The sequence below is a fragment of the Oreochromis aureus genome, linkage group 7, assembly GCF_013358895.1.
Source record: "Oreochromis aureus strain Israel breed Guangdong linkage group 7, ZZ_aureus, whole genome shotgun sequence".
NCBI lineage: Eukaryota > Metazoa > Chordata > Actinopteri > Cichliformes > Cichlidae > Oreochromis > Oreochromis aureus.
Genome location: NC_052948.1, coordinates 20,110,272 through 20,123,457, shown reverse-complemented (window position 1 = coordinate 20,123,457; position 13,186 = coordinate 20,110,272). Strand labels below are relative to the sequence as shown.

Sequence of the window (13,186 nt, the reverse complement as noted above, 5' to 3'; positions counted from 1 at the left end):
AACAGGAAGAAACCTCCGGCAGAACCAGGCTCAGGGAAGGGCGGCCATCTGCTGCGACCGGTTGGGGTGAAAGAAGGAAAACAGGATGAAAGACATGCTGTGGAAGAGAGACAGAGATTAATAACAGATATGATTCGATGCAGAGAGGTCTATTAACACATAGTGAGTGAGAAAGGTGACTGGAAATGAAAAACTCAATGCATCATGGGAATCCCCGGCAGCCTCGTCTATTGCAGCATAACTAAGGGAGGATTCAGGGTCACCTGGTCCAGCCCTAACTATATGCTTTAGCAAAAGGAAAGTTTTAAGCCTAATCTTGAAAGTAGAGATAGTGTCTGTCTCCCGAATCCAAACTGGAAGCTGGTTCCACAGAAGAGGGCCTGAAAACTGAAGGCTCTCCTCCCATTCTACTTTTAAATACTCTAGGGACAGCAAGTAAGCCTGCAGAGCGAGAGCGAAGTGCTCTAATAGGGTGATATGGCACTACAAGGTCATTAAGATAAGATGGGGCCTGATTATTTAAGACCTTGTATGTGAGGAGCAGGATTTTGAATTAAATTCTGGATTTAACAGGAAGCCAATGAAGGAAGCCAAAACAGGAGAAATATGCTCTCTCTTTCTAGTCCCTGTCAGTACTCTTGCTGCAGCATTTTGGATCAGCTGAAGGCTTTTCAGCGAGTTTTAGGACATCCTGATAATAAAGAATTACAGTAGTCCAGCCTGGAAGTAATAAATGCATGAACTAGTTTTTCAGCGTCACTCTGAGACAGGATATTTCTAATTTTAGAGATGTTGCGCAAATGGAAGAAAGCAGTCTTACATATTTGTTTAATATGTGCGTTGAAGGACATGTCCTGGTCAAAAATGACTCAAGGTTCCTCACAGCATTACTGGAGGCCAAGGTAATGCCATCCAGAGTAAGAATCTGCTTAGATACCATATTTCTAAGATTTTCAGGGCCGAGTACAATAACCTCAGTTTTATCTGAATTAAGAAGCAGAAAGTTAGCGGCCATCCAGGTCTTTATGTCTTTAAGACATTCCTGCAGTTTAACTAATTGGTGTGTGTTACCTGGCTTCATGGATAGATAGAGCTGCGTGTCATCTGCATAGCAGTGAAAATTTATGCTATGTCTTCTAATGATGCTGCCTAAGGGAAGCATGTATAATGTAAATAGAATTGGTCCTAGCACTGAACCCTGTGGAACACCATAATTGACCTTAGGGTGTGAAGAGGACTCTCCATTTACATGTACAAATTGGAGTCTATTAGATACATATGATACAAACCATTGCAGTACAGTACCTTTAATACCTACAGCATGTTCTAATCGCTCTAATAGGATATTATGGTCAACAGTATCGAACGCAGCACTGAGGTCTAGCAGGACAAGCACAGAGATGAGTCCACTGTCAGAGGCCATAAGAAGATCATTTGTAACCTTCACTAAAGCTGTTTCTGTGCTGTGATGAGCTCTGAAACCTGACTGAAACTCTTCAAATAAGCCATTCCTCTGCAGATGATCTGTTAGCTGTTTGACAACTACTCTTTCAAGGATTTTTGATATGAAAGGAAGGTTGGAGATTGGCCTAGCCTACCCAGCTAAGACAGCTGGGTCTAGAGATGGCTTTTTAAGTAAAGGTTTAACTACAGCCAGCTTGAAGGCCTGTGGTACATAGCCGATTATTAGAGATAGGTTGATCATATTTAAGATTGATGAATTAATTAATGGCAGGACTTCTTTGAGCGGTTTTGTAGGAATGGGGTCTAAAAGACACGTTGATGGTTTGGAGGAAGTAATTATTGAAGTTAACTCAGAAAGATCAATTGGAGAAAAAGAGTCTAATTTAACATCAATGGTACTAAAAGTAGCTGTAGATAATATTACATCTGTGGGATGATTATTGGTAATTTTTTCTCTAATGATAAAAATTTTATTTGTGAAGAAATTCATGAAGTCATTACTAGTTAACGTTAAAGGGATTGTTGGCTCAGTAGAGCTCTGACTTTTGTCAGCCTGGCTACAGTGCTGAAGAGAAACCTGGGGTTGTTCTTATTTTCTTCAATCAGTGACGAATAGTAAGATGTTCTGGCTTTGCGGAGGGCTTTCTTATAAAGCAGCAAACTATTTCTCCAGGCTAAATGATGATCCTCTAAATTTGTGACACGCCATTTCCTCTCCAGCTTACGAGTTATCTGCTTTAGGCTACGTGTTTGAGAATTATACCACGGAGTCAGGTACTTCTGATTTGAGACCTCAGTTTTCACAGGAGCTACAGTATCCAGAGTCGTACGTAGTGAGGAGGTAAAATTATTAACAAGATAATCGACCTCTGTTGGAGTAGCGTTCAGATAGCTGCTCTGCTCTATGTTGGTACAGGGCATTGAAGATGATAACAGTGGGTGGATTATATTCTTAAACTTAGTTACAGCACTTTCAGAAAGACATCTACTTTGATAAAGTCTACTCTCCACTGCTGTGTAATCAATTATTGTAAATGTGAATGTTATCAGGAAATGATCAGACAGCAGAGGGTTTTCAGGAAACACTGTTAAATGTTCAGTTTCTATGCCATATGTTAAAACAAGATCTAGAGTGTGATTAAAGTGGTGGGTGGGTTCTTTTACATTTTGAGAGAAGCCAATTGAGTCTAATAACAGATTAAATGCGATGTTGAGGCTGTCATTTTTAGCATCTACATGGATGTTAAAATCACCCACAATAATTATTTTATCTGAGCTGAGCACTAAATCAGATAAAAAGTCTGAGAAATCAGAGAGAAACTCTGTGTAAGGCCCAGGTGGATGATATATGATAACAAGTAAGACTGGTTTCTGAGTTTTACAGCTGGGGTGGACGAGGCTAAGCATCAGGCTTTCAAATGAATTAAAAGTCTGTCTTGATCTTTCGTTAATTAATAGACTGGTGTGAAAAATTGCTGCCACACCGCCCCCTCGGCCTGTGCTTCGAGGTTTCTGGTAGTTAGGATGACTCGGGGGTGTTGATTCATTTAAACTAACATACTCATCCGGCTGCAACCAGGTTTCTATAAGGCAGAGTAAATCGATTTGTTGATCAATTATTAAGTCATGCACTAACAGAGACTTGGAGGAGAGAGACCTAATATTTAATAATCCACATTTCACTGTTTTACTCTTTGGTTCAGATGTGGATACTGTATTGTTTTTTCTTTGTGATTTTTATGTTTAAGTTGTTTATTGCTGGTTTTAGTTTGTTTTTGTCAGTTTGGGAGCTGACACAGTCTCAATGGAGATGGGTTTTTGGGGGTAGCAGGAGGAGAGAAGCTGCAGAGAGGCGTGTAAGACTGCAACTCTGCTTCCTGGTCCCAACTCTGGATAGTCATATTTTGGGGAGTTTAATAAATTGGTCCATATTTCTAGAAATGAGAGCTGCTCCATCCAAAGTGGGATGGATGCCGTCTCTCCTAACAAAACCAGGTTTCCTCCAGAAGGTTTGCCAATTATCTATGAAGCCCACATCGTTTCTGGGACACCACTCAGACAGACAGCAATTTAAGGAGAACATGCGGCTAAACATGTCACTCCTGGTCTGATTGGGGAGGGACCAGAGAAAACTACAGAGTCCGACATTGTTTTGGCAAAGTTACACACGATTCAATATTGATTTTAGTGACCTCCGATTGGCGTAACCGGGTGTCATTACTGCCGACGTGAATGATGATCTTACTGTATTTACGTTTACCCTTAGCCAGCAGTTTTAAATTTCCTTCAATGTCGCCTGCTCTGGCCCCTGGAAGACAATTGACTATGGTTGCCGGTGTCTCTAGCTTCACATGTCTGAGAACAGAATCACCAATTACCAGAGTTTGACCCCGGCGGTGTGTCGCCGAGTGGGGAAAAAACGGTTGAACACATGAACAGGTTGGTGGTGTACCTGGGGCTTCTGTTTAAGACTATGCTTCCTCCTCACCGTCACCCAGCCGCCCTCTTTCCCCAGCTGCTTGGGGTCTGCCGGGAACAGCTAGCGGGGCCTGCGCTATCTTCGGCTGCACCAGCTACAGGGCCTGGCTAGCTACGGGTGAATGAAGGGTGCGGCCGAGTCTCCAATTCAGTAATCCTGGCCTCCAGAGCTGCAAATATGCTACATTTGTTACAGGTATCATTACTGCTAAAGTAGGCCGAGGAGTAACTAAACATCTGACACAATGAGCAGGAAAGTGCAGAAGGGACAGGTGAAGTAGCCATGGTGCTAGCGAGTCGGCTACGAGCTAAACTGAGCTAAGCTAAGCTAGCGAAACAGTACAGAGACAGTGAGTGAATACTTTGGCTATAAATTAGGTAATGAGCACACAGAAAGGGTGATTCAGATGAAGCACGTTAAGATTATACTATGAAAAAGGGATGTATCAAAAGATTTAAATTAAATTGCTAAGCAGAAAATCTACTCAGAAACACCACTGTGTTTGAGCAGGAACAGGAAGTGATACTCTACCACAAAGCGAGCGAACACCAAGTGACAGCGCCACCAAGAGGATCCAGATAGCTTGATTTTATTAGCTTCCAAATGAATAAGCAGCTTGTAACCTGGAATGCAGCAGTACATTATCATTTTGATTAAATAATTTCACCTTCATAACCTGAGCATGATCGTATCAATTTGTACATTGCACTTACTAAGATTAAAATCATACATATATGTTTCACTAGATAAATGCTTTATAACCAGTTTTATCATGAGAGAAATACTCAGACATGTAAAATGTTTAAATGTGGATGGTGGATTTGCAGGCAGATGTTAAAGAAATTTTAAGGTAAGTAACATTTTATTTTCAAATAACACTTCTACTAAAGCAATGCCTTTGTGCTAGTCAATTTTGTTATGACCAATAGTGGATTTGTGTCTGATGTTATTCTCATACAGTTGAGCAAATATTTTGTACTACCACATGTAAGAAATGTTAGTATTTTGGTAGTAACATCCAGGCATAGACTATGTGAATCTTCTTGTCTTTAAGTTTTTATGTAAGTACTTTGTGCATAGATAAAAATCATTTAATATTTAAAAAATATATTAAATTGTGATTTTGGTGGATTATCTGTCTGCACTATCAGTTTTAAGTAAATTTAAATTTAATACTTTTAAAATAACAGGTTCCTTTTAAAGAAAACATTTGTAAAGCCTGACATTTGTTTGTAATAATGGTCAAAGCTTTTTATAGCAATTTTTCTGTATGTGTAATCTACAGATTAAAAAATAATTCAAGAGAATAACCACTGTAAGTGTTGAATCTACTTTTTAGGCTAAACGTGGCCATTGGACCCCACAACTGATGGATGTAGTTTCATTAAGGGGAGGAGCTAAAGGAGTGAGAATCAGGCTCATCAATGACATGCTTCTTGAGGTATGATAATTATTTAGACTTTTGGCTAACTTAGAATGCAGTTTGTTGGCAGTCACCCATATAGTTTATACTCATTTCGATACTTTATCTATTTTTTCTTAAATAGGACATACAATCAAAGTATGCAGAGAAGTACCCATCGATTGAACCTGGCAGAGAGAAGAGGACCCTTTCATGGCGTCTGGTGTAAGTAATTCAGCATCTTGACCAACATGTAACAAAAATGAAATCCACACTGATCATAGTGTGGATTTAAAAATAGGGCATTTACTTGCTCCTGCAATACTCATTGTAAGTTAAATTTGTAAATATATATGCACTTCAAGTTAAACCTTGATCAATAATCACCCCATATCACACCCATATCAATGACCAGTTCAGCATAGGTGTTGGACATTGCAAAATGCTCCTTGAAAAATTCAACTAATGAACATAGCACGAGGTTAAAATTTTGTTATCACATAATTTTCTAACACTGAACGAGAATAAGACCGAAGTCATAGTTTTTGATAGTCACGAGAAACAGGTTACTTTTAAAATTCTAAACAATTTAGCGTCCAGCGATCTATCTGAACTCCTCCATTTGTACAATCCCAATAGAGCAATAAGATCTTCCAATCAGATGCTCCTAGCACACCTAGGTCTCGACTGAGGTCCAGAGGTTACCGGAACTTTGCAACCGTAGCACCTAGACTCTGGATTAACCTCCTTGCTCATATTCGTACCTCCGTGTCTATCCAGTCTTTTAAATTGCGCCCTAAAACTTGATTCAAACTAGTTGGCTGTTATCTGGCTTTTTGTGTTGTCACCTATCGTTTCTTGCCCTGTTTTTTCTTAATTGTTTTGTTTAATTGTCTCATACTTTTACTCTGTCTGACTGTGAAGCACTTTGGTCAACTTCGTTGTTTTTAATATGTGCTATATATATTTTTGACTTTGAGTTCTGAGCTGTATTTGTTTGAAAGCAGCACACGAAGCAGCCCAGCTAGTGGATAACTACGGAAGAGGATTAGGGCCACTGGAAAAAAAAAAGAAGAATTCTGACTTTAATCTCAGAATTCTGACTTTTTTCTCAGAATTCTGAGATTAAAGTCAGAATTCTGACTTTATTCTCAGAATTTTGAGGTGGGCACCTGCAGGCATCCAGCTTCAGTGACAGCGATGTGTCCAGTTGTGCAGGTGGAGAACTAATACACTAAACATGGTGGATATAAGTGATTTTTTGTGTGGCCGAGGGGTCCCCGAAGATGCTGTTTTATTAATGGAAGAGCAGAAGGTGAGTAAAAAAAGAGAGATACTTTGGTGTCTCTTATTTTTACAGGAAAACAGTAAAAACGGTACAGTTACGGTTAGCTGTTAGCATGCTTGTTAGCTTATAATGTTATATAGGAATGAACGTGTTTCACAATGTTACAGTATACTAGGTGAATTGGCGTTTTAATTGTTGTTGATCGCAGGATCATCCCAGATGGGTTCGTTGCATTTTATTTTATTGTTCTACTATTTCATAGTTTTTCAAGGCAGTTAAGCGGAGCTGTGTTACAGATGCTAGCCGCCTGCCAATATCACTGATATATTTGATATGGGCAGTAAGTTACACTTAGTACAGCGGAGGAGAGAAACTGCAATGAATGTTTATGCGGATATAGAGCTGGGCGATATAAGATTTTTTCATATCACGATATGTTTTTTTCATTTCAGGCGATAACAATATATATCACGATATAAGCCAAATAACTATATTTGTAAGATTTAACCAAAGATATTTTCAAAACTACAGTAAAGCAGTAATCATTACTGACAGTTAAATGGATGCATTAAGAGCTGCTTTTTTCTGCCTCTTGTGCCTGTCACAAATTTTGACACAAGTAAAGCTTTTACTGTTTATCTGGATTCATAATGTGTCCCTGTGCATAATTACTGTACATGGATGTGGATTTGCTGTCTGTTCAACAATTGTCAGGGACCGCCTTGGAGATGCAATTCACTTTAGAAACATATTAGCGTAGACATTTTTCATGCACTGATAAAGAAATTATGAAACAAATGAGCAATTAAAACACAAACAAGCCTATTTGTCTTAACAACGAGTTAATTGTTTGCAACAAGTTGACGACTGCTGCACTGTTTCCAAAACTGGAAATCTGAAGCTCATTGAGTCATCTTTATCATCAACTTGATTCCACCCTGCCTCTTGCCCCACCGTGACCCTGAGAAGGATAAGCGGAAAAGAATGGATGGATGGATGACTGAGGTTATCACAAAAGTGAATGCTTCACGAGCAATTGTAAACACCATAAACAAAATGCCTGTCATATTAAACCAATAAGACAGGAAAATGTATCTGGGATGTTTTTAATTTCTTTAGTTGATTACTAAAGTTCAGCTTTCCTCAGGTCTGTAGTCTGTTACCGAGTTTTAGTAAGATAATTCAACACCCACTCAGGTTCAGGTCCAAAATGCTCCTGAATTAGACAAAATAGTAAGAGTGGTGTTGTTCTTTTACACATGTAAAGTCAGCTAAAATAAACAAAGTACAAAACACTTTGGAGCTGAGTATAACTTTATAAATTACACAATAAGGAGGAGCAATACTTTATAAGTGATAAATAAAGCACTTACTAACACCTTACTAATGCTTTATATTGTGTAATTATTATAAAGTGTTATCAAATGATGTTGCTTGAATGGAAGTTTGTGTATACACACTTTACTCATTCTCTGACCTTTTTTGTTACAAAGAGGGAGGCTTTGGGCCTCATAGTTTCTTTCTCTTTTCTGCCTTGTTTCCAATCAAATACTCACCTGGTTTTTATTTCCTCTTCAACGAGTGGCTCATATATTTTTGACTTTGAGTTCTGAGCTGTATTTGTTTGAAAGCAGCACACGAAGCAGCTCAGCTAGTGGATAACTGCTTGTATACTGGTGAGTCTTTATTATATTTTAATGTCAATACCATTTAACAAATTAACGTCTCCAAATAACTGAAAAACTTTTAACACCTTCTTGTTTGTCTTTAAGCTCTGCATTTAAACAATGATGGCATGGCTCCAATTCTGTGTCCTCTTCCTGGTGGCTCCAATTGGGTACAGTCAGAATCCAGGTCCTCGTGGTCCCAAAGGAGACAGCGGACTTCCTGGACCAGTTGGTCCACCTGGAGTACCAGGACCACCAGGTGAAAAAGGTGAGCAATAATCCTACAACCCTAATACTACTGACCAGATACTAGTGATATTTTATCTAAACCTTGTTACATTTCTTTTGTATAGCCAAATTAGTTTTCATGATGTATCAACATGCTACAAAGTATGAATGGCAGTGACACTGAATGAGCATGTTAATGCTTAACAGTATAGGTTCATTATATTTAGACAATATATACTTAGATATATGGTTAAATGTATTAATTATGGTCTTTTTGTGGTGCTGACTTAGGTTAAAGGTTAAAATTCCCTTTTGAGTGCTGATTAAATAATAATAAAATTTTTGACTGCTTTTTAGCTCCATATAACCATTTTCCTAATGTGCTGAGAGAATTTTACTCTTCAGACCGCAAGTGAATATATGAATATATACGATCACAGCTGGTACTTCTATACTCGCTTTAAAGGAGATACTGGACCTGATGGTCTACATGGTTCAGTTGGAATAGTTGGACCACGTGGAATGACTGGATCACGTGGACTTCCTGGACCATCTGGAAAACCTGCAGACTGCAGAACGGGTGAAAATCTGTTTTTATCAGTTGCATTTTTTTTATTTTTACACAATTAAATCAGATAGATTTTGTATATGCTAAGCAAAAAACAAAAACCCCAAAACGGATTGTTAGGTGACCTTAGAATTTTTCCTAAATCTGCAAAAAAAACTCATGCATGTCAGGTCTATGCTATTAGTCTATGCTATTAGCTCATGTGCTAATGAGCGTGTTTGTATCTCTCTCTCTCTATATACACACACATATATATATATATATATATATATATATATATATATATATATATATATATATATGTATATATATATATATATATATGTGTGTGTGTGTGTGTGTGTATATATATATATATATATATGTGTGTGTGTGTGTGTGTGTGTATATATATATATATCTATATATCTATATGTGTGTGTGTGTGTATATATATATATATATATATATATGTGTGTGTGTGTGTATATATATATATATATATATATGTGTGTGTGTGTGTGTATATATATATATATATATATATGTGTGTGTGTGTGTGTATATATATATATATATATATATATAAAAAAAACACCAGCACGCCCCTGCGGGCGGTTTATCCTTCAAGCTCGGGTCCTCTACCAGAGGCCTGGGAGCTTGAGGGTCCTGCAGTATCTTAGCTGTTCCCAGGACTGCGCTCTTCTGGACAGAGATCTCCGATGTTGTTCCCGGGATCTGCTGGAGCCACTCGCCTAGCTTGGGAGTCACCGCACCTAGTGCTCCGATTACCACGGGGACCACCGTTACCTTCACCCTCCACATCCTCTCGAGCTCTTCTCTGAGCCCTTGGTCAAAGGAGTTTGCAAAGAAAAGCGTCTGGACTTCTTTGAGTTGCTTGAAGACGTTTCACCTCTCATCCGAGAAGCTTCTTCAGTTCTAAGGTCAAATGGCCGAGAGTCCCAGATTTAAACCCAGTGGGAGTAACCCCCAATGAGGGACAAAGGACCCCTGGTGATCCTCTAATCACATGCGCCAAGGTGTGAAAGCGGTGTGGGACCTAATCAGCCAGGGTTTCGGTGAGCCCATTGTGAAACCTGGCCCCACCTTGTCATGTGAATTCCTGAGGTCAGATGGCCCAGGATGTGAGTGGGCGTTAAGGCGTCTGGGGAGGGAACTCAAAACTGGATTATAGATGGCAGACAGTTGGTGTCGTAAACCACCGCCTCTGTTCAAAGATGGTCGCTCACAGTGGACATAGATGGCCTCTTTCACTCCTCTTTCAAACCATCTGTCCTCTCTGTCCAATATGTGAACATTGGCATCCTCAAAAGAGTGACCTTTATCCTTAAGATGCAGATGGACTGCTGAGTCTTGTCCTGTGGAGGTGGCTCTTCTATGTTGTGCCATGCGCTTGTGAAGTGGCTGTTTGGTCTCTCCAATGTAGAGGTCTGGGCATTCCTCGCTGCACTGTACAGCATACACCACGTTGTTCAGTCTGTGTTTTGGAGTTTTGTCTTTCGGGTGAACCAGTTTGTGTCTGAGTGTGTTGCTGGGTCTGAAGTACACTGGGATGTCGTGCTTGGAAAAAACTCTCCTGAGTTTCTCTGATACACCGGCTACATAGGGGATGACAATGTTGTTGCGTCTGTCTTTCTTATCCTCCCTCGCTGGTGTCTGATCTTCTTTTCTGTGCCTCTTTGCTGACTTTATGAACGCCCAGTTAGGATAACCGCATGTTTTCAGTGCTTCCTTTACATGTGTGTGTTCCTTCTTTTTCCCTTCAGGCTTGGAGGAACATGTTCTGCCCGGTGGTGTAGGGTCCTAATTACTCCAAGTTTGTGTTCCAGAGGGTGATGGGAGTCAAAGAGGAGGTACTGGTCCGTGTGTGTGGGCTTCCGGTAAACTTCAATGTTGAGGTTGCCATTCTCTTCAATGTGCACCGCGCAGTCCAGGAAAGGCAAACAGTTATCCTTTGTGTCTTCCCTGGTGAACTTGATGTTTCTATCCACAGCATTAATGTGCGCAGTGAAGGATTCCACTTCTTGTGTCTTGATTTTGACCCAGGTGTCGTCTACATATCTGTACCAGTGGCTGGGTACTCTCCCTTTAAAAGAGCCAAGAGCCTTTCTTTCCACTTCCTCCATGTAAAGGTTGGCTACAATAGGTGACACGGGGGAGCCCATGGCACAGCCATGTTTTTGTCTGTAGAAGCCTTCGTTGTATTTGAAGTATGTTGTGGTAAGGCAGAGGTCTAACAGTGTGCAAATCTGATCGGGTGTGAAGTTGGTCCTGTCTTCCAAGGAGCTGTCTTCTTGTAGTCGTTTTCTGACAGTCTCCACTGCTTCCGTGGTGGGTATGCAAGTGAAGAGAGAGACTACATCAAAGGACACCATGGTTTCATCTGGATCCAGGGTAAGTTTCTGGACCTTGTCGGTGAAGTCGGTGGAGTTCTTGATGTGGTGTGGGGTGTTCCCCACGAGAGGTGCAAGGATGGTAGCAAGGTGTTTCGCAATGTTATAAGTGGCTGAGTTTATGCTACTGACTATGGGCCTGAGTGGGACCCCTTCCTTGTGGATCTTAGGAAGTCCATAAATGCAGGGTATGGCATCCCCTGGATAAAGGCGGTGATATTTGAGGCGGTCAATGATTTTGTCCTTTTCAAGGTCTTGAAGGCAAGCTATAACTTTCTTTTGTAGTAGCTGCTTGTGGGGTCTCGTTTAAAAGCTTCGTAGGTGTTGTTGTCACTGAGGAGAGTAGTGATCTTTGTGTGGTAATCTGTTGTGTTTAGGACCACGGTGCACCTTCCCTTATCCGCTGGTAATATAATGATGTTGTGGTCTTTGCTCAGGGAAGCGACGGCCTTCTTTTCTTGTAGTGTGAGGTTAGATGGAGGGACTTTGGCACTGGAGAGGGTGGCTGAGACTTTCATCCTGATTTGCTCTGCTTCTGTCTGTGATAATTTATTAATCCGTATGGCGGTTTCTGTGGCTGTGATGAGGTCCACTATGGGCAACTGTTGCGGAGAAATGGCGAAATTGAGTCCTTTGGCTAAAACCCTCTTTTCAGGTTCAGTGAGATTCGGTCTGAAAAGTTCTTTACCCATTTCTCCCGACTGTCTTCAGGTGTGTTTTCTTCTCTGAGTTGTGTGGTTTCAGACTGAGGAGTGGGGTTTTGAAAGCAAGCTGTGAAATTTCCTGCGTTGTCTTTCTTTTCCTTGAGAGTGTTGGGCCCGCTGAGCCTTGTCCACAAACTTGTGAACCTCTTCTAAGATTGGAGAGGGTAGAAGGGTTTCCAATTCCTGCAGAGTCTGGCTGATCTTGATCTGGAGCGCATCTATAGTGAAATGGACCTGTCTTATCCTTTCACTTAGAAGGTGATTCTGTGCTCTCTGTAGAATCAAGTCTGCTCTGTGTCCCCTGACAGTGGATCCAAGGCGCAAGCTCTTAGGAACAACTCTGCTTTGTCTGCATCTTAGGTTGAAACGAAGGTGGTTCCTATAATCCGCCAGTTTCCTTGATTCCCTTTAAAACGAGACCCCACAAGCAGCTACAAAAAGAAAGTTATAGCTTGCCTTCAAGACCTTGAAAAGGACAAAATCATTGACCGCCTCAAATATCACCGCCTTTATCCAGGGATGCCATACCCTGCATTTATGGACTTCCTAAGATCCACAGGAAGGGGTCCCACTCAGGCCCATAGTCAGTAGCATAAACTCAGCCACTTATAACATTGCGAAACACCTTGCTACCATCCTTGCACCTCTCGTGGGGAACACCCCACACCACATCAAGAACTCCACCGACTTCACCGACAAGGTCCAGAAACTTACCTTGGATCCAGATGAAACCATGGTGTCCTTTGATGTAGTCTCTCTCTTCACTTGCATACCCACCACGGAAGCAGTGGAGACTGTCAGAAAACGACTACAAGAAGACAGCTCCTTGGAAGACAGGACCAACTTCACACCCGATCAGATTTGCACACTGTTAGACCTCTGCCTTACCACAACATACTTCAAATACAACGAAGGCTTCTACAGACAAAAACATGGCTGTGCCATGGGCTCCCCGTGTCACCTATTGTAGCCAACCTTTACATGGAGGAAGTG

General features: G+C 40.7%; 1 protein-coding gene across 3 annotated transcripts in view; it reads left to right on the top strand.

Annotated features, from left to right (window-relative positions):
* Positions 1 to 5,166: 5,166 nt before the first annotated feature.
* LOC120440829 (pulmonary surfactant-associated protein D-like) overlaps positions 5,167 to 13,186 on the top strand; it is a 13,982-nt gene continuing 5,962 nt past the window's right edge. The window contains exons 1-6 of one of the 3 annotated variants that reach the window (XM_039614165.1): positions 5,167 to 5,384; positions 5,491 to 5,570; positions 6,501 to 6,660; positions 7,494 to 8,309; positions 8,406 to 8,568; positions 8,995 to 9,108. In XM_039614165.1, coding sequence (XP_039470099.1) covers positions 8,421 to 8,568; positions 8,995 to 9,108 — 262 coding nt within the window. In that variant the 5' untranslated portion in view covers positions 5,167 to 5,384; positions 5,491 to 5,570; positions 6,501 to 6,660; positions 7,494 to 8,309; positions 8,406 to 8,420. Of the gene's footprint in view, positions 5,385 to 5,490; positions 5,571 to 6,500; positions 6,661 to 7,139; positions 8,569 to 8,994; positions 9,109 to 13,186 lie in introns of those variants that run through there. The other 2 variants (XM_039614163.1, XM_039614164.1) reach the window with 2 other exon arrangements.